Raw genomic sequence first — 22,193 nt, forward strand, 5'->3', positions numbered from 1 at the left:
TCATAGGGCTTCCCTGATAGCTCAGCTGGTAAAGAATCTGCCTGCGATGCAGGAGACCCCGGTTCAATCCCTGGATCGGGAAGATCCCCTGGAGAAGCGATAGGCTACCCACTCCAGTATTCTTGGGCTTCCCTGGGAGCTCAGCTGGTAAAGAGCCCGCCTGCAATGCAGGAGACCCTGGTTTGATCCCTGGGTTGGGAAGATCCACTGGAGAAGGGAATGGCTACCCACTCCAGTATTCTTGGGCTTCCGTTGTAGCTCAGCTGGTAAAGAATCTGCCTGCGATGTGGGACACCTGAGTTCGATCCCTGGGTTGGGAAGATCCCCTGGAGAAGTGAAAGGCTACACACTCCAGCGTTTTGGCCTGGAGAATACCATGGACTGGACAGTCCTGAAGGGTTGCAAAAAGTCAGACACAGCTGAGCAACTTTTCACATTCTATGCCTCATACTGGAGCTGCATCCTGTATTTCACATCCTGTGTTTCTTTTTGGGCGGAGAACTCGGTCACATTTGCACCAAATACTTTTCCTGCCTGGGACATGGCCCCTTGGGGTCTCTTCAGTGTTAGTGGTCTCCCATCTCCACCCAGACCACCAGGTGGTGGTTTCAGGTTTGGATTAGTCTTCCCTTTCCTTTGCTGTGTCCTGGAGACCTGTTTGGGGACAGCGGCCCTCCTCCCAGTTGTGGGTGCCCCCTCATTCCCAGCATCAAGGAAACAAGGTCTCTCCTGCAGGCGTGTAATGAACTGTCATTTGTCAGCAGAGCAGAAAGTTGTGTTTGTATAGAAGTTTCAGTTAATTGCATGGGAGGAGCATGTCTCTCCTCCTCTTCTGTTGGTTCAGTTTATTCTTTTCCTTCAAAGCAACTTGTTTTGCTGCACAGCTTACTTGGTTTTGACTTTCACCAATGTCAGTAAGTTGTCCAGCAAAGTAGGTCTTTCTTAATAATCTGTCAGCTCCTGAGATGTAATTTTTCAAGCCCCCTTTCCAGCGTTCATAGCTGATGGTGCCTCCGGCAGAGAAAGAAACAGCATACCCCTGTCCACCATGTGTGCACTGTGTGACCCGTGTCTAGGTGAAAGTAACAGCAGAAGTGAGTGGGCTTGCAGGCCTGCCTCTGGACCTGGGAGAGCCCCTCTCCGCCAGGGTGGATGGGTGGGTCAGCATGAAGGAGGGACCTTCTTTCTAACTGAAGAGACTGAAACAGTTGTAAAGATGGGACATACCTGTGATTTTTTTTTTTTTAATGTTTTATTTTTATTTTTTTTGCTTTTTATTTTATTTTATTTATTTTAATTGGAGGCTAATTACTTTACAATATTGTAATGGGTTTTGCCATACATTGATAGGAATCAGCCACGAGTGTACATGTGTTCCCCATCATGAACCCCCCTCCCCATCCCATCCCTCAGGGTCATCCCAGTGCACCAGCCCTGAGCACCTTGTCTCATGCATTGAACCTGGACTGGCGATCTGTTTCACATATGATAATATACATGTTTCAGTGCTATTCTCTCAAGTCATCCCACCCTCGCCTTCTCCCACAGAGTCCAAAAGACTGTTCTATACATCTGTATCTCTTTTGCTGTCTCACATATAGGGTCATCGTTACCATCTTTCTAAATTCCATATATATGCATTAGTATACTGGATTGGTGTTTTTCTTTCTGACTTACTTCACTCTGTATAAAAGGCTCCAGTTTCATCCACCTCATTAGAACTGATTCAGATGTATTCTTTTTAATGGCTGAGTAATATTCCACTGTGTATATGTACCACAGCTTTCTTATCCATTCGTATAAAAGTACTGTTCGTTAGTTTGCCGTGAGCTCTCCATCTAATGCAGAGAATATTGAAAGGGTCAGTTGAGGTCGTTTTGCACCGCGCTGACCCCAGAAGGGCTCCCGGAGCCTGTGAGCTTAATTTAACCTCAGACCAACCCCTGTGCCTGCTTTATAAGTGAATTCCTCCAGATAAAATTTTTGGAAAAGAGTTGTTTTCACAAATGACTTCAGACCAAACTTCCAAGTGGTCATTAAATGTTTCAGATGCTTTTATTTTCATTATATGCTTCTCCATATTAGTATTTTAAATTATTGTCCTTCAGGATAGCTAGAGCTTAGGGCTTCTCTTTTTTTGATAGTCTTCAGTCTGGAATCTTGGCTTGTGGGTCCTGACCAGTTTTCAGGCACAAGTGCTAAATACTCATGGGCATTTAGGGAAACAGGCACATGCAAAAGCCAGGAAGCTTCTCAAGGGGTTTACATAATAACAGTGGAAGGAAGAAATGAAATGAACACTTAATAAATAAGTGATCAGTTAACTAGAAAAATAAACCCCAGGAGGTGGACTGGACAGTGATGGGGCAACCCTGCAGGTGCAGAACGGGGTCCTGCCACCCAGCCTGTGGCAGGAGCACTGTGGGTCCCCCAGGAGCAGGCAGGAGGCTGGCTGATGGGGGCTGGGGTCGGAGGGCTGAGGGTCTGCAGGGGGCTACCTGCAGGGTCCCCTTGGAGCTTTGTTCTGACTTGAGCCTGTCATGTCCCTGGGCAGGGTCCAGTTAGGAGGCCCTGAGGGGTTGATGTTGAGAGAGCAGCTGGAGGAGGTGGCAGAGGGGACCCGGCAGTTTCTGAATTGGATTTCCAGGAGTCAGCCAGGCCCCTTGCTGGGTAGGCTGTAAAATGAGAGAAGGGTCGGGGTGACTGAAAGGCTTTCTGCCAGAGCTATGGGATGGGGCAGCTCCCTGTGCGGGGCTTGCTCTCCTGCTGGGCCCTGGGGGATTGGGTCCTCCTGTTGGGATTCTGAGGAGGGAGTGGAGTGTGAATAGCGGGAGGCCTGCAGGAGAGTTGGAAGAGGTGGAGTGGAAGCCTGCAGAGGTGGAAGAGGAGGGAGTTGAGGCCTGGAGAAGGAGGGAGGTCAGGGCAGTGGAGAGCATGGACAAATTTACCTGCTTCTCCTGCCTGGGCGTTAGAGCTGGCTCAGGTGCAGATTGGTCAGAAAGAGGGTGAGTGTACATCACTGGTGCTAGCCACGATATTTTGCACAGATTGTTTTCAACCGCCCCTGAGGTTCAGTCAGTCATTTAGTGCAGTTTCACTGTTTGAGAGCTGCTGGTTTCTCAGTTGGAGGCAGATAATTAACCAGGAGTCTTGTTGCTTAAGGTCAGCTGATGAAGTTCCTTGACTAGTGAGAGAGTTTTCAGGATGACCACAAGCCTGGAGTGTTTTTTACTCTGATTTGAACATTGTCTAAGTGGCCTGGCCGGAAGGTGCTGTGCATCCCTGAAGAGGTGGGTCTGCTCTTGGGGCTTCTACACCTCACCGCCCCCCACCCCCCACTCCCCACCCCCCATTAGTAATTTTGGCAGCTGTCAACATTTATCCTACACTCAGGACACTTTCTCAAGAAGGCAATGGCAACCCACTCTAGTACTCTTGCCTGGAGAATCCCAGGGATGGTGGAGCCTGGTGGGCTGCCGTCTATGGGGTCGCATAGAGTCGGACACGACTGAAGAGACTTAGCAGCAGCAGCAGCAGGACACTTTCAGTAGTAAAGTCTCACGTGGAAGTATGATGTTTGACGTTGTGTCATGTCCTGGCCTGGCAGCCCAGGCGCTTGCACAGACATGGGTGCACCAGGAGGCAGCAAGAGTGGCCAGGCACGTGGACATGGAGGCCTTGGTTTGTCCTTTCCTTGCTTGTCCGCCTTCTTCACTGTCTGCCTGTGTCACTCCTCCACTCCAGGTTGTTTGCATCAAAATCTTGAATCAAACCCGGAGTCTCCTACCTAATTCTTAAGAACCTCAGGCACTTTTTTCTTGTTAAAACCTTCCAACTTCCTCCATCTGTGAAGTTTACATTTCCCACTGCAGACAACAGTAAATTTTGACCGGAAAATATTAGCTGATTTGTTTTTCTAATCAGCTTGATAAAGAGTCCAGTTTTTATGTGGAGGATGAGGTGACACGGGAGGGAAAACGAGGACGAGAGACCTGGAGGTGAAAAGGCTACATCTGAAGTGACCTGGAGGGTTTGCGTTAGTAACTGGTTGGGAGGGGGTCTCGTGGTGTAGAGGGTGGGCAGTGACTCTGGTCTGTTTGAAGGTTGAATAAGGGATAAATGAACCCAGTTATGCCACATTTCAGAAGAAATGGGGTCATTGTTCAGTATCGTTCCCCACACTGTTCCCCTTTCCAGATGTTAATGGTCTCTGCCTTTTTGGTGAAGTGGGAAGAGTGGGAATTAAGAATTCTGACCTAGTTCCTTCTGTAGTCGTGTTAACATGAAGACTTTCCACAGGTGCTTAAATTTATGCCACGTGCCATATTCGCAATGCAGTGATTCAGGCAAACTTTGGAATGTTGATGTGTCATACTGTATTTAAACTTCTAATAGCAGAGAGAAAATAGTTAAATTTCTGTTTGGAAATTTTACTTTGGGGATTTTACATAAACTTTTGAATTTTTAAAAAAATTTAATTGGAGGATAATTGCTTTACAATGTTGTGTTGGTTTCTGCCACACAACAGGTAACATTTGGACTTTTAAGTTTATAAGTAATTGCTTTTCTCCCATCCTTATTTCCAGAAATTTCTTCATCATCACTAGAAACACTTTTGAAGATCTCAAGGGCAAATTTCTAGAATACTTCAACCTCACTTCTATCTTTTTGAATCTGCTTTTAATACTAATTTCTGAAAATTATGTTCCAAGTCCTTAGTCACTTAGTAGTAAAATAGTTTGGCTCCATGGGTGTATAGTCATGGTCATTACAACATAAGCACTTGTGTGTTTCTATTTAACGTGACTTTCAACAATTGTTATCAACCCAGAGAACCTCCTTGTAAAATGATTCAATCGGTGATCTCTGCAGGCAGCACAACTAGCATTGATTGAGGTTGTCTCAAACTGTTGTCTCTTCCTTAATTTCTTACCCCAAAATAAAACAGTTGTGTGAGTGTCCTGTAATAGAAGGTTCCCAGCATCAGGGTCTTTTCTAATGAGTCAGTTCTTCGCATCAGGTGGCCAAAGTATTGGAGTTTCAGCTTCGATATCAGTCCTTCCAATAAATATTCAGGACTGATTTCCTTTAGGATGGACTGGTTGGATCTCCTTGCAGTCCAAGGGACTCTCAAGAGTCTTCTCCAACACCACAGTTCAAAAGCATCCATTCTTTGGCACTCAGCTTTCTTTATAGTCCAACTCTTACATCCATACATGACTACTGGAAAAACCATAGCCTTGACTAGACGGACCTTTGTCAGCAAAGTAACGTCTGCTTTTCAATATGCTGTCTAGGTTGGTCATAGCTTTTCTTCCAAGGAGCAAGTGTCTTTTAATTTCATGGCTGTAGTCACCATCTGCAGTGATTTTGGAGCCCAAGAAAATAGTCTATCACTGTTTCCATTGTTTCCCCATCTATTTGCCATGAAGTGATGGGACCAGATGCCTTGATCTTAGTTTTCTGAATGTTGAGCTTTAAGCCAACTTTGTGACTTTAACTTTTGTCAAGAGACTCTTTAGTTCTTTGCTTTCTGCCATAAGTGTGTTGTCATCTGCATATTCTGAGGCTATTGATATTTCTCCCGGCAATCTTGATTCCAGCTTGTGCTTCATCCAGCCTGGCATTTCACATGATGTACTCTGCATATAAGTTAAATAAGCAGGGTGACAGTATACAGTGTTGATGTACTCCTTCCCGAATTTGGAACCAGTCTGTTGTTCCATGTCCAGTTCTAACTGCTACTTCTTGACCTGCATACAGATATCTCAGGAGGCAGGTCAGCTGGTATGGTATTCCCATCTCTTGAAGAATTTTCCAGACGGATTAGAGCATTCTTTTTCTTTTCCCAGTGAGTTCGGAACTGTTCTCTCAGCTATAACCACAGCCTGGTCATTGCTAGTTTGTCCTATCTTCACAGATTTCTCCTTGTGGTTTGATGGCAAGCATTTCTGAAAACCTTCAGTCATGTTCATCCTTCAGACTGGTTGCTACAGGGCTCCTGTCTTTGGTCTTCTCTCTTCACGTCTTGGCCCTTCCTCTGCTGAGCAGGCTCATTCTTCATCACGGCCGTCTCTACCGGGAATGGGGACTGCTTGCCCCCTCCTAGTTGTGATGCTTCCGGAGAGGGTATCTCGCAGCCTGTTGGCAGTCTCAGCATGAGCTGCAGAGCCAGGCACAGAGCATGTCTTTAGGTGCAAGGGGCCTTTTCCCTCATGACACCCCCTGTCACGTGACCACGGAGGCCGAGCTGATTGGCAGATGAGAGGGCCCCACACATCCAAGTCATGTGTACAGTTTTCTGTGCTGTTCTCACCCAGGATACCAGGGTGTGATCACACATGAACAACCAGGATATTTCCTGGCTTTGTTGTCTCTGTCCCCTCCCCACCCCCACTCAGTTTTTCATCAGTTAGAGATCCATTGTCTTGTTGAGGGGGCTGGGGCACAGTATTAGAAGTTGTTCCTTGAGAGGTCCTGTTCTCTGCCTTCCACCTACAGTTGCAACATCTCATGGACTCTGCTCCTGCAGCTCCCCTTTCACCCCCTCTGCCCTGACTCACTGTCCTACTCGGTGTCTTCCCTCGGCTGGGCCTGGGAGCTTCTCACCCTGGCCCTGTGTTGCCGTGGCCTGCACACCGCGCCCAGATTATCCAGTCTTGATTGTTGGTTCTCTCCCTGATTTCACTGGTTCCATCTAGCCAATCCAGTGGTGAGCAGGGAGTGGGCTGCTTAACCCCAGGGGTCTAGGGCTTCTGGCTGAAGTAGCTTCGACATAAGTTGTCTGATGACATCTCCAGTTTTATTTTTGAAATTCATTCACATGTGTAAGTTAAAAATAGTATACCTTTCCAAATGACCACAAGCTACACTTATGAAAACAAGACCATCAGAGGAAACCTAGCTCTCTAGGAAGCTGCGCCATGAGCCACATGCCGTGGGTTCCGAGGGCACAGTCTCCGCGTGAAGTCCATGTTGTGACCCTGGTCTGAGGCTCATCAGCACCGGCCTCCTGGGCTGTTGAGACGCTCCCATCTATTCAGTGCCCAGCAGTTACTTCTATATTCTGGGGCTTGCCTGTGGGAGAAGATGTATGTAACTTAAGACCCTTTTTTCAATATCTGGAGCCAGTTTTGGTAATTTATACCTTTTCAGACAAGCACATTCATGTAGGTTTATACATTCATTGGTTTGATCAGTATTTTTCAGCCTGAGGGGAGCTGTGTGGTTTCCTTTCTAGAAAGTTGCTCCCTACGTCATGACGGGTGACGGCTGTCATGTCTGCAGCGCAGAGCTGCCAATACGGTGTGAACTGGCTCGAGCAGCCTTTGGGATGAAGGTAATTTATACCAGGTTAGAAGCATCAGCTGCCAAAGTGCCAGGGGTGCCTTCTGGAGCCTGGGCCCACTCGCCAGGCAGCCTCTCTGAGAGAGCAGCTGGGATGGCCCTCGGAGGGCCTGCTTTGCACCTCCTTTGTGTGAGCGCAGTCCTGGGCATGCACGGAGGCCCCCACCTTTGACTGTGACCCCCACTGCATTGCAGCTGGTCCCTGTGCAGGTGAGAGAGATCTGTGCCTTTTACATCAAGTGTGGCCCAGGTGGCTGTTTCCTCAGGCCTTTCCCTCTTTGGGGAAACTTAGCGGGGTCTTTGTGCCTGGAGTGTGCATATCCGTCATCTCCCTTCTTCCTTGGAGTTGAGGGGAAGAAAGCTCTCTTTACCACCTTGTTTCACAAAAGATAAAGAAGATTCGGGATCTCGGGATTGGGTCCACTGCTAGGAGGCCCTGCAGTGAGCTTTAGGAGCAGAGCAGTTGCTGAGTGGTGCTGGCGTGGAGGAGTTAGTGGACTGGACTGACTTTCCAGGATGTTCTACCTGTTTGGGGAAGTTTCCACGACACAGGCTCAAGGCCCCTATCCCCCCACTCCTCCCCGGCTCACCCTGGGGTCCTTTTCTCAGCAGCTACTGCCAGGTCCCAGGGCTGAACAGGCTCATCCCTAATGAGCTGTGACGCCAGCTGCAAGGAGGGCGAGCATGGTGCTCAGGAGCCCTGCTTGGTCCCTTCTCGGTGATTTGCTGGTTGCTCCCCCCACCCCCGTCCCAGAGCATCTTGGCAGAGTTCAGATTTCTGTGCTCACAGCTCAGTGCCCACAGTGAAAAGGGAATACAAAAGAGGGTGGGGAGTGAGGAGGAGCAGCGGGGGCGGGGCTTTTGAAGAGTGTTTAAAAACCCTGGTTGCCTTAGCCTGGGCTCTGGGCTGAAGGTGGGAGTGGTGAAGCTGTGAATAAACTGGATTTGGATGGAGTTTTATGGGCTCATGCATCAGTTCAGTTCAGTCGCTCAGTCAAGTCTGACTCTCTGCAACCCCATGGACTGCAGCATGCCAGGCTTCTCTGTCCATTACCAACTCCTGGAACTTGCTCACACTCATGTCCATCAAGTCGGTGATGCCATCCAACCATCTCATCCTCTGTCACCCCCTTCTCCTCCTGCCCTCAATCTTTCCCAGCATCAGGGTCTTTTCCAGTGAGTCAGTTCTTCGCATCAGGTGGCCAAAGTATTGGAGTTTCAGCATCAGTCCTTCCAATGCATATTCAGGACTGATTTCCTTTAAGATGGACTGGTTGGATCTCCTTGCAGTCCCAGGGACTCTCGAGAGTCTTTTCCAACACTACAGTTCAAAAGCATCGTGCATATAGGCCGTGTATTAAAAGAAAGTGTGAATTTCTGTTGTTCAGAAACCTGATTTTTGAGAAGATCACTTTCTTCAGTCTGTTTTTTTTCTACACACCGTCACTTGAGAATGAGATAACTGCAGTGCTCACATGTTATGAAGCATTCACTGTGCACCAGGCTGGTCTGGCTTTTATAAGTATCACCTCATTTAAATGACCACAGCTCCTGCCTGGGGATACTTGTAATGTGGCAAGTTCTCCCCACCCCAACCCCCCAAATTGTGGTCAAAGATACATAATAAACTCTACTGTGGTAACTGTTTTAAGTACACAGTCCATAGTGTTAGGTGTAAGGAGACAGTCCAGTAGTGTTACGTGTAAGTGCACAGTCCAGTAGTGTTAAGTTTACATGCACAGTCTAGTAATGTTATGTGTCAGGGCACAGTCCAGTAGTGTTACATGGAAGTGCACAGTCTAGTAGTGTTAAGTGCACAGTCCAGTAGTATTAAGTGTAAGTGTACACAGTCAGTAGTGGTACGTGTCAGGGCACAGTCCAATAGTGGTACGTGTCAAGATACAGTCCGGTACTGTTAATTTTAAGTGTACACAGTCCAGAAGTGTTAAGTGTAAGTGTACACAGTCTGGTATTGGTACATGTTGGCACAGTCCGGTAGTGTTACGTGCCAGGGTACAGTCCAGTAGTGTTATGTGTTAGTATACACAGTCCAGTAGTGTTACGTGTCAGGGCACAATCCGATAATGTTAAGTGTAAGTGCACACAGTCCAGTAGTGTTAGGTGTCAGGGCACAGTCCAGTAGTGTTAAGTATATTCAGGTTGTTATGAATCTGTTCCAGAACATCTTGATCTTGCAAATCTCAAACTCTGTATCCATTGAAGTGAAAAAATTTTAACTGATAAGCCAGTCCTCTTTTTGTTCAGCGGGATTAAAATTGCTTTCCTGTTTCTTTGCTGTCTCTGTGACACTGGACGCAGGGCCGTGAGAGCGGAGGCTGTGCAGAGAGCCCTGGTCACTTGTAGCTGCTGCGGGAGGACAGCTGGTTCTCCAGGGGCAGCGCTACCGCCTCTATTGGAGCAGTGACTCTGCGGGATGGGTCCTGTAGGACCCCAGGGAAAATGCCTCTCCCAAGTCACCATGTCTGATTTGGTCTGTTTTCTAGGTGCTTCTTAATTTGAGGCACAATATGGTAGAAATACATCTACAAAGGAATTTTGTGTTTTGTGCGTTTTGGTATCCTGTGGGTGACACGGGAGGCAGGGTGGGACTTGTATTCATAAGTGTCAAAGTTCCTCTCAGAACTCACATGGCAGATATTTCATGCCCACCAGTTCTCCTTGGAAGAGCAGGCTCAGCATCCCTGGTGTCTGCCCAGAAGAGTAGGCGCCCCGTGACAGGTGTGTGCATCACGGCCACGCATGCGCTCGGGCTGGCACGGTGTTAGGCCTTGGTTTTCAAGGTGTCCAGGGCCCCTTCCTTCTCAGGGTGGTTTCAGTTGTTTGTTTCTCTCAGTTAGTGTGCTTAGTAATACTTGTGTCACGTGATGTTTTCGGGGTGTTTACAAACTTAGGAACTTTTGAACATAATATAATAAACAGAAGAATTAAAATATCGAGCAAAAGACCTTCCCTGTATTTCTAGTAGAAGTGGACCTCCTCTTGTGTACACTGCCTGCTCCTCTGTGTGGAGGTCAGAAGCTGGTCTTTGGTCCCCTTGGTGCTTTTGGACCCATTTACAAAACCCTCAGAGTCTGGTTATGAGCCGTCCACACCACCAGCAGTGTGGACCCTGGGGAGTCGGCTTGCACAGCAGGTGGACGGCCTCCGGGTGGACTGAACGTGGGCCTGTGTCCTGGGAGTGGTGACTGTTAGCTGTGGGAGCTTGAGAAGGAAAGGAATAAGGTCCCCCAAATCCTGGCTGTCACCTCTGTTCTGTAGCTCCTCAGTGAACCCTCATTTAGAGTTGTGTGCTGTCTCTGCCTGAATCCCATGTGCGCGTCCTCTGGGATTTGTCCCCCACCCACGCACGGACAGCACCTCACTGCTCTCAGGTCTGGCAGGCTGTGTGCGCACAGAACATTCCAAGTGGCATGGTTCTGGAGAGCTGTTGCAGTTGGCTTACTTGTTGAAACTCTTCAGTAAATGAATGCTTTCTGATCAATTACATATCTGCTCCATTACACTCTTGCATTAAAATAGAAAGCAATACAGCCTGTTTACATAAGTTAAGCTCTTTTGTGACTGTGCTGGCATTGACTTATACACCTGATCTTAGCCAAAAGGCCGAGAAGCAATGGCATTGACTTGTAAAAAGAGGTGTCTGCCTGTACAGATGAAAGAAATGGAGCTTGGTAAGAGCAGTAGGAGAGTAGACACCTAGAAAACCAAAGAGCTGCACCAAGCCAAAAAGGACAGTGCTGTGATGGGCGGTGGTGGTGTGGAGGGAGTGCCGCTGGCGGGGTGTTGGGGATCTGCCTCTGAGTCTGAGCTCTCACCCCTGTCTCCCCCTCCTCAGGAGTTAGAAGCAGCTCTCCACAGAGATGACGTGGAGTTCATCAGCGACCTGATCGCCCGTCTGCTCCAGGGCTGCTATCAGCGAAGGGACATCACGTGAGTAACCCCAGTCCTATCTCTTCTGGCAGCGGAAGGAATTAACCAGTCCTAGTGATGTTTCTTATCTCCTGGAGCAAACCTGAGCAGATCATCGGCCGAGATGTACAGTGTATTCACACGTGGCTCCAGGCCCTGCCTTTCGCTGTTTCTGCAGCTGAGTTTTCATTTTATTGTCTTTTTTTCCACTCTCACAAATTTATAACCCTTACCCTTAGGTTCTCCAGCTACCACAGTCACATGGAGTGTTTTCCATGTGGAAACACACAGTGTTTTCCTCTCAGTGTAGGCCTTACTTACTCATCTTTGTTTCCAGTATTGGTAAAATGATGCCTAACAAAATTAGATTCTTACTGTAGTTCTGCCCCTTGGGTCTGTGTCTCATGTTCCTGGGAAGAGTAGCATCATTCTGAGATAGAGCTTCCGGGCCTCTCACACCGTAGCTGCCAAGTACACCTGCTCCCGTACGTGTGAGATACGTAGAAATATGGAGCTGAATTTCGTCTTGTCAGCAAGTACAGGCTCTTCCTGCTCAGGCCTCGCCCCGTGTTTCCAGGGACTCAGGAGCCATTCTCTTTGTCACGATTCCACATGGCACTGAATTGTGGGACACTTCGGGGAAGCAGAGACTGGATGAGGTTCCCAGTCCTGGTCCCCCTGTCCAAACAGAAGTTTGGGGCGTTGTGGTTTATAGTTTTCAGACAGTTAACAAAAGACGGAGTGTGAAATATTTCTGTTGTAGTAAGTTCCCTCTTAGGGGCCTGTCAGGGCTGGGAGTCAACATGTGGGTATAACATGAGTGAGGGTGATGACCTGCTCCTGCATCCATTGTGGGGCTCAGCCGCCCTGACGCGGTGGGGGTGCTCTCCTGGGTGCTCTGTGAATGTGCTGTCCATCCCCAGGGGCGTCCAGGCTGTCATGCTGAACAAAGAGCAGAAGGAAACATATGCCTTATCACTCAGACACGATGAGGAAGGGTTTGCTTTTTGAGCTGTGGCTTGGGAGTTTGTGTGGTTTTTTTTAAGCACTGTTGTAGTCATACTGTGTATATAATTTCACTTTTTCATTTCTTGCATTTAGTTATCATAACTAATGTTTCTCAAATAGGATTGTCAAATACTCCAATTTAGTAGATGAACATTTGTGCCTTAGCTCTTAACTGTTATAAACATATTTCATATAGCCCTGGACATAAAAGCTTGTACACCTAGTGAATTATGCTCTTATTTTAAATTTCTGGAAGTATCATCACTCAGTCAAAAGAAAGTCCCGTTTAAGATTAAAGAAGTACAGGACTTCCCCTGGCTGTCCAGTGGTTGAGACTCCGTACTTCCACTGCAGTGAGCATAGGTTCAATCCCTGGTCAGGGAGGTAAGATCCACATGCTGCATGGCCCCCTAAAAAAGACTCAAAGCAATGCATTTCCAGGCTGCTCATTCCAGAGGTTGTTTTATTTCACCTATGACTCATCAGTGTCCAAGGGGTCCATCTGCCTCACCTCGCTCTGGCCAGGGTGCTGTAGAACAGACACCCTCAGGACCCTCAGTCCTGGGTCCCACCACAGAGTGTGTGCTCTTGCCACAGCAGGTGCTCTAAAGTTTGCAGAAAAGGGCCAGGGAATTGAGTCTTCACATGGATGCTTCCCAAGGCAGAGCCCAATAAGTTGGTGAATGCAGGCAGAGCCCAATAAGTGGGTGAATGCAGGAAGGACAGAACCACTCGTGAAGTGCAGGTGGGAGGGTTGCACCTGGGGCTTTCAGCCCTGGAGCAGAGCCTAGGGGTTGCAGAAGGTCCCATGTGGTTCAGAAATGTGATTTGTTTGAGCTGCAGAATCTGGGCCCTATTAAATTTTGATTCATTGCCACCATCTAAAATGAGACTTCACAATTAAACCCCATTCTGTAGCCTTTGGAAATCATCTAAGACACTTCTCAGCTGGAGGGAAGACAGGGCCCAACCCCAGCTGGGGGCTTTGTTGCCTTGGCTGGTTGTCACTGCACACGTGTGGGGCTTGCGTGGCCCACCGCCACCTTCTTTCCCCACTCATCTCTGCATGCTCAGCTATTCAAGGAGCCCAGTGGCCAGAGCACAGCGGGATTGGGAGCCCAGTAGGCCTTGTAGGCTGGGTGACAAGTTTGGAGGTGTGGTCCCCAGGGTAAGGAGCGCCTGGAGACCAGGAAGGAGCAAGGGAATGGACAAGGCCTGAGGGGCAAGGCGAGCGCAGCACAAAGGCCTGTGCGGGCCTGAAGGTGACAACCCAGTCCTCCAGCCCGTCAAGCTGTCCAGCTCACGCCTTTCCTGGTTTATTGTACACATTTGAAGTCTGTACTGGAATTTCCTATTACATACTTAGACAAGACATCTTGTCTTCACAGGTGTGTTGGCAATGATCAAGCACAAGAAATATTTGTTTACAGTTTGCAGAGGTGCCTCCTCATGGGTTCTGTCTGTCTCTTGCAGCCGTGTGCTGGCGCCCGGCCTCTTAACATTAGCTTCTTCCTCGTGACAGCACTGTGTCAGTTACTCCTGAACGATTTCTTTTGAAATCAGATGTTAATTTATTTTAAAAAACAAACAAAAAAATGATCCTAGTCAAATGTCCTAGAATTTCAGATGGTGGTGTAACTGAGAGCAGAGAATTTTCCCTTATTACCCGCACTGCTTTGGTGACTTTTCTGCTGTTGAAGGAAACTGCGAGTCTCTGAAGGACAGAAGCAGAAGGAGCAGGGAGCCTTCATCCCCCTTGTGCCCGCAGTGCTCATCACCACCCTGTCCTGGGGGGTAGTGTGGGGCAGCATTGGTCCTGCTGCTGTGCTGGTCCAGGGAGGCAAGTGTTGGTTCTAGCCTTTGTCAGAGCATACCTGTGATATGTCACAGCATTTCAGAAAACATAAAGTGTGTGTGTTACAAAAAAAGTAACTGAAGTATGCTGAAACAAAAACATTTCTGAATGGTGACGTAAGTTTGGGATCTGGTTGACCCAAGTTGAAGTAACTAGTCTGGAGTGAGGCTTCAGCCTTCTAATAACTTGTTGATGATGGTATATAGTAATACACACAGAAAAGGCATATTCCTTACTCTGCAGTTCAGTGAATTTATGCAAACTGAATACGCCTGTGTGCAGGGATCACTCAGACAAGGAAGCATCGCGATGAATTTTACTTTTTCCACTGAAAGGAACTGCCCGAAGTGATCGTTACTCTGTCTCTCCAGTGGTATCCATGTGCATTTAGAGTGAATTTGTGCTCAGTATTCTCGGAGGTTTTCTTTTTATCCCACCCTAAATAGGATTTTGTACAAATGAATGCTTTTCTTTTCTGGTTCTAAGACTTAGCTATCATGTGGAGCTAAGAAAGGGCTTTCCCCATAGCTCAGTTGGTAAAGAATCTACCTGCAATGCAGGAGACCTGGGTTTGATTCCTGGGTCGGGAAGATACCCTGGAGAAGGAAACGGCAACCCACTCCAGTATTGTTGCCTGGAGAATCCCATGGACAGAGGAGCCTGGCAAGGTACAGTCCATGGGGTTGCAAGAGTCAGATATGACTTAGCAACTAAAGAGAGAGAAGAAAGTTCCATCATCTCTCTGTGTATTACTTGCCTGACCTGTAAAATGGGAATGATAAGCATCAGTTCAGTTCAGTTGCTCATTCGTGTCCAACTCTTTGTGACCCCATGAACCTCAGCACGCCAGCTCTCCCTGTCCATCACCAACTCCCAGAGTCCACCCAAACCCATGTCCATTGAGTCGGTGATGCCATCCAACCATCTCATCCTCTGTCGTCCCCTCCTTCTGCCCTCAATCTTTCCCAGCATCAAGGTCTTTTCCAATGAGTCAGTTCTTTGCATCAGGTGGCCAAAGTATTGGAGTTTCAGCTTCAACATCAGTCCTTCCGATGAACACCCAGGACTGATCTCCTTTAGGATGGACTGGTTGGATCTCCTTGCAGTCAAAGGGACTCTCGAGTCTTCTCCAACACCACAGTTCAAAAGCATCAATTCTTCGGCGCTCAGCTTTCTTTATAGGCCAACTCTTACATCCATACGTGACCAGTGGAAAAACCATAGCCTTGGCTAGACGGACCTTTGTTGGCAAAGTAATGTCTCTGCTTTTTAATATGCTGTCCCATTACTAAATTTATTTAGTAATAATAATATTTAGTGAGATTAAATTAAATTATTTATGACATCCTTAGAGCAGTCTGGAGCTTTTAGTAGCAGGGAGAGCAATGCTTCATGGCTGATACTGGATGTGGGTGTTCTTAATTTACTCATTTATTTAAGTAGCCAGCTAGGTACCTAACTAGCAAGCTGTGCTGTGTCTCAGTTGTGGCGTATGGGATCTACTTCCCTAACCAGGGATTGAACCCAGGCCCCCTGCATTGGAAGCGTGAGTTTTAGCCACTGGATCACCAGGGAAGTCCCTGTGGCTGTTTTTTAGAGGTTTATAGACACTGAAATTTGAATGTTAACATTATTTTCATATGTCATGAAATAGTATTCTTTTGATTACTTATTTCTCCCAACTTTTAAAAAAGAATGATTTTTACATTCTTAGCTTGCAGGCTAAAGATAGACACTCAGGCCAGATTTGGTCCATGGGTCATAGTTTGCCTGCCCTTGTTTTTAGAAAAATAAGTCCTTGTTTCTAATTCCATGAACTCAGTCAGCATGTTGTTCAAGATATTATGACGTTTCCATCTTCCCAGAAAGTACCCCTTTGCACTCAATCTAACCTCCACTGTCCCAGAGAAACCCACTGTATCCTATACAGTGATCTAGTTCCTATGGATGCAGGTTGTTTTGCCTTATTGTAGAGCTTCTTCTGGTTGGGATTGTGTGATTGGAATCACTCTGCATGTCCAGCTTCTTTCAGGAAGCCCAGAGTGCATGGTACTTGCTGATGCTGCTGTTCATGTCAGTACTTTTTTCCTTTGAGGGAGGAGTCTCAGTTGTATCCAGTGCAAAAATATCTCAAGTGTTCTGTCCACTAACTGGAGGACTTGTGTGCTGCCTCCAGTTGGGGCTGTAAGGAATAAAGCAGCTGTGAACATCCGCACAGAAGTTTTTGTGAACGTCTTCTTTTCTTGAAAATTGCTGGGTCCCATAGGAGAGTGTGTTTGATGTTAAGAAACTGCCAGACTTGTTTTCTTGACCACTCTAGTTGCTCCATATCTTTGCCAACATTTGTTATTTTTAATTTTACCCGGGTTTTCATTTAACTGATTCTGTTGTGTGTAATGTGGTAACTTCTTGTGGTTTCATTTTGCGTTTCCCTAATGATGAAGTAAATAACAGGCTATGACTGTTTTTTCCTGATGTGTAGCTTTACCTATTTGTTTTACACTGTATTTTAAAGAATGATAAGTTTTAATTTTGTTGAAGTCTAATTTATCAGCTTTTTCTTGTATGTTATTAATATTTCCAAATCAGGACATACCTTTAATGTCAATAGATTTTCTTTGAGGTTTTCTCTTAGTTTTATAGTTTCAACTTTTTGCAGTTGACATGATGCATTTTGAGTTAGTATTTGTCTATGGTGTGAAGCAGAAGGTCAGTGTCCAAATTTTTTAGTTATGAATTTCATGTATGTTCAGTCTATTCAAGTATCAGATTGTCTTCAAATTGGGAGTGTTCTCCACCTTTTTTTATATTTTAGTTTTGCTTTATATTAAGTGTTTTGACTATTCTGGGTTCTTAGCATACAAATTTAAAAATCAAGTTGTCAGCCCTGCCACCCCCCAAAAAAGGCCTGCTACAGAAAATGGACACTTTGACCAATGTTGAATTCCCCAGTCCTTGACCATGATATGTATCTCACCATTTGTTTATTTTCTTCTTTTTTTTTTTAAATTGTTTTATTTTATTTATTGGACACACAGCATGTGGGATCTTAGTTCCCCAACCAGGGATCAAACCCGTGCTCCCTCCATTGGGAGCTCAGAGTCTTAACCACTGGACCACCAGGGAATCCCCCTGATTATCTTCTTTAATTTCAGGAATATTGTATAGTTTCAGTATAAAGATATTATGCATCTTTCCATTTGTGCTTGAGCTTTTATATTTTCCAGCTACTTGTTGCTGGTGTATGTAAAATACTATTAAGTTTTTAATGTTGACCTTAATACTGAGGCTTCCTGAACCCGCCTGTTGGTTCATTGGTCTGGCAGGTAACTGAGGAGTTTCTGTTGTCTGTTTCTGCTCCAGCCTCTGTGCCAGCCTCTGTCCCAAGATACCTTCTCTTGTCTTAACACCGTGCTGGCCACGACTCTGGTGTTGTTCTGATCTTGGGGAAGGTATACAGCCTTTCACCATCAAGTGTGATGAAGTGCTGTCCCTTTTGTCTCTTGCTGAATTCAATTTGCTGCTGTTTTGAGGATGTTGATGACGAATATTGGCCTGTACTTTTATTTGCTTAGAAATCTTTGTCAGGTTTGGCAGATGGGTTGAGAAGCGTTTCTCTCCTCTGGTTTCTGAAAAAGTCTGTGTAATTTCTTTTGAACAGTTCACCACTGAAAGCCTTTGGGTTTGTAGTTTTCTTTGTGCAAGGTTTTATTTGAGTATTATTGATTCAGTTTCTTTAATAGATTAAGGCTGTTTGGGTGTTTTATTTCTTAAAAAATTTTTTTTTTAATTTTTGGCCACACCAGCCAGCATGTGGGGTCTTAGTTCCCAGATCAGGGATAACACCTGCGGCCCCTGCAATGGAAGGTAGACTCTTAACCACTGGACCACCAAGGAAGTTCGTCTTTTTAAAAAATTTTTTATTGAAGTGTGAAAGTGAAAGTGAAGTCACTCAGTCATGTCCGACTCTTTGTGACCCCATGGACTGTAGCTACCAGGCTCCTCTGTCCATGGGATTTTCCAGGCAGGAATGCTGGAGTGGATTGCCATTTCCTTCTCCAGGGGATCTTCCTGACCCAGGGATCAAACCCAGGTCTTCCGCATTGTAGACAGATGCTTGACTGTCTGAGCCACCAGGGAAGTCCTATGTAAGTATAGTATTGTACTAATTTCAGCTGTACAGCAAAATGATTCAATCATACATATATATCCTTTTTCATATTCTTTTCCATTTTTTCTGTGGTTTATTCAGTTCAGTTCAGTCGCTCAGTCGTGTCCGACTCTTTGCGACTCCATGAATTGCAGCACGCCAGGCCTCTCTGTCCATCACCAACTCCCGGAGTCTACCCAAACCCATGTCCATCAAGTCGGTGATGCCATCCAACCGTCTCATTCTCTGTCGTCCCCTTCTCCTCCCGCCCCCAATCCTACCCAGCATTAGGGTCTTTTCCAATGAGTCAACCCTTCGCATGAGGTGGCCAAAGTATTGGAGTTTCAGCCTCAACATCAGACCTTCCAATGAACACCCAGGATTGATCTCTTTTAGGATGGATTGATTGGATCTCCTTGCAGTCCAAGGGACTCTCAAGAGTCTTCTCAACACCACAGTTCAAAAGCATCAATTCTTCGGCGCTCAGCTTTCTTCACCATCCAACTCTCACATCCATACATGACCACTGGAAAAGCCATAGCCTTGACTAGACGGACTTTTGTTGGCAAAGTCATGTCTCTGCTTTTAAATATGCTATCTAGGTTGGCCATAACCTTCCTTCCAAGGAGTAAGTGTCTTTTAATTTCATGGCTGCAGTCACCATCCGCAGTGATTCTGGAGCCCAAAAAAATAAAGTCTGACACTGTTTCCACTGTTTCCCCATCTATTTCCCATGAAGTGATGGGACCAGATGCCATGATCTTAATTTTCTGAATGTTGAGCTTTAAGCCAACTTTTTCACTCTCCTCTTTCACCTTCATCAAGAGGCTCTTTAGTTCTTCTTCACTTTCTGCCATAAGGGTGGTGTCATCCGCATATCTGAGGTTATTGATATTTCTCCCGGCAATCTTGATTCCAGCTTGTGTTTCTTCCAGCCCAGCGTTTCTCATGATGTACTCTGCATATAAGTTAAATAAGCAGGGTGACAATATACAGCCTTGACATACTCCTTTTCCTATTTGGAACCAGTCTGTTGTGGTTTATTACAGGATATTGAATATAGTTCCCTGTGCTATACAGCAAGCCTTGTTGTTTATCCATTCTGTATATACCAGTTTGCATCTGCTAATCCCAGACTCCCAATCCATCACTCTCCCACACCCCCTTTCTTTGGCAACCACAAGTCTATTTTCTATGTCTGTGAGTTTGTTTCAAAGGTAAGTCTGTGTCACATGCAAGTGATATCGTATGGTGTTTGTCTATCTGTCTGACTTACTTCACTTAGTATGATCATCTCTAGGTCCATCCATGTTGCTGCAAATGGCTTTATTTCATTCTTTTTATGGTTGAGTAACATTCCATTGTTTATATGCACCACATCTTTATCCAGTCATCTGTTGATGAAAATTTATGTTGCTTCCATGTCTTAGCTATTATAAATAGTGCTGCAGTGAACTTAAGGGGGGTGTATGTATCTTTTTGAATTATAGTTTTGTCTGGATATATGCCAGGAGTGGAATTGCTGGATCATATGCTAGCGCTATTCTCTGTTTTTTGAGAAACCTCCAAACTATTCTGCATAGTGGCTGTACCAATTTACATTGCCACCAACAGTGTAGGAGGGTTCCTTGTTCTCCTGGATGGTCTATTTCTTAAGTCATGACTTTGGTAAGTCATTCTGGCATTTTTCAAGGAATTTGTCTGTTTTCAGTTTTTAAATTTATTTCCATAGTGCTATTCATAATCTTCTCTTATCCTCTTAATATCTCTAGGATCTACAGTGGTGTTTCCACTTTCATTCCTGATGTTGTAATTTGTGCTGTCTTTCTTTCCCTCTAGAAGTTGATTCTTTCTACAGGTTTATCAACTTTTAAAATGTTTACTAAGGAACCAACTTTTAACCTTACTTACCTACTGTTCGTTTTCTTTTTAAAATCTTTTTTGTTTTATTAATTTATCTTTATTATTTCTTCTGTTTACTTTGGCTTTAGCCTGCTCTTCTTTTTCTTTCTTCTTAAGTTATAGTACTGGTTATGAGCCTTTTTTCTTTTCAATACAGGCATTTCAAAGCTATAAATTTCCTGCTAAGCTGTGTTTGACTCTTAGTTCACTTATTAGTGTAATTATTGGTATGGTTGGTTTTCCACTTGTGCCTCTGGGATTTTTTAAGTTCCCAGCACATGGGTGGGTGTTCAGAATATTTACAGGTTATATAGTCATCACCACTGTTGAATTCCAGAACGTTTTATCAGCCTCATAAGATACCTCACTCACACCTATTAGCTGTCGCTCCTCACTTCCTGAAGTCACCATTCCCACTAACTAATGGGCTTTCTGTGCGTGTTGTTTACTTACTATTCTAGGTGCTTCTGTAGGTGGAATACATACATGTAGGTATTAGGCTAATTTTATTTAGCATGTTTTCAAACACATGGTATCATGAAACAAGGACTCATTCATTTTATGGTCAGAAAATACTCTTGTATGTTTTATTTATCTATTAGTTCATGGACATGGTGCTATTTCAGTCTTTTGACCATTATGAATCGTGCTGCTGTATATGAACATTGCTGCTGCTACTGCTGCTAAGTCTCTTCAGTCGTGTCCGACTCTGTGCAACCCCATAGATGGCAGCCCGCCAGGCTCCGCCGTCCCTGGGATTCTCCAGGCAAGAATACTGGAGTGGGTTGCCATTTCCTTCTCCAGTGCATGAAAGGGAAAAGTGAAAGTGAAGTCACTCACTCGTGTCTGACTCTTAGCGACTCCATGGACTGTAGCCTACCAGGCTCCTCCATCCATGGGATTTTCCAGGCAAGAGTACTGGAGTGGGGTGCCATTGCCTTCTCCAATGTGAACATTAGTGTACTTGTTTTTGTGTGGATGTTTGTTTTCATTTCTCTTGGCTATGTACTTAAGAGTGGAATGGTTGGGTCATATGGTAATTCTGTTTAAGTTTTGAGCAACTTGCCAAATATTTGCAAAGCAACTGCATTATTTGACATTCCCACTAACAGTGTACAAGCAATCCCTTTTCTCTGAGTCCTTGTTAATCAAGTGGTTAGCACTTGTTCTTACCTGTCTCTTTAATTTTAGCCATTCTTGTGGGTGTGGCGTGGTATCTTATTGGGTTTTGATTTGCATTCCCTAAATGACTAATGAGTGTCTTTTCACGTGTTTCCTTCTTATTTTTTTCCTTTCTTTATCTTTCAATGGTTTCTTTTGTTAAGTATTTCACTTTATTTCTTATAGACTTTGTGGGTGCATGTGTGTATCTGTGTGTGTATGTGTGCATGCGTGTGTGTGTGAGTGATTCTGGGGGTAGCAGGGTGCATCTTTGATTATCAGAAGCTGTTCAGAATTCTTACTGTACCATTTCTCACCTTAAACTTGACACCCCAGACTTCCAGTTCATACAAATAGTATTTAAGGTCCCATCTGGCTTCCACTAAAGACCGTTCTTTATCTTTTTAAAGACAAAGATTTCCAAGTGGCTTTTTTAAAATTTCTGGATGACTTTTAATACTCTTCTTTTTTACCTAACATAAGCATTCATATACACAAAATCTGTTATATACGTATTTCCCTGTTAAAATATATGTTTTATATCTTTAGTCATATTTTCCTTGAATTTGAGATTGTCATGATTTCTTACATTGATTTCAAGACATGGCAGGTACCATATAGTCCTACAAAAGAGGCATTGGTTTAGTGGTTTGGGGCTGAATTGTTTTATGATCTTTATGAATAAGCACTTTTCAAATGTTCTTATGGCGCCTTTTAGGAATTACCAAAAGGTAGTCTCTTTATGTGTGGATGTGAGAGTTGGACCATAAAGAAAGCTGAGTGCTGAAGAATTGATGCTTTTGAACTGTGGTGTTGGACAACAAGGAGATCCAGCCAGTC

The 22,193-nt window shown here is 45.3% G+C and overlaps 1 protein-coding gene across 1 annotated transcript in view; it reads left to right on the forward strand.

The window, feature by feature from the left end:
* Positions 1-22,193, forward strand: part of CECR2 (CECR2 histone acetyl-lysine reader) — a 114,393-nt gene that overhangs the window by 60,663 nt on the left and 31,537 nt on the right. The window contains exon 2 of the mRNA XM_081589909.1: positions 11,204-11,298. Coding sequence (XP_081446035.1) covers positions 11,204-11,298 — 95 coding nt within the window. The remainder of the gene's footprint in view (positions 1-11,203; positions 11,299-22,193) is intronic.

Source organism: Giraffa tippelskirchi, chromosome 4, assembly GCF_054371585.1.
Source record: "Giraffa tippelskirchi isolate mGirTip1 chromosome 4, T2T-mGirTip1v1.2.pri, whole genome shotgun sequence".
Classification (NCBI taxonomy): domain Eukaryota; kingdom Metazoa; phylum Chordata; class Mammalia; order Artiodactyla; family Giraffidae; genus Giraffa; species Giraffa tippelskirchi.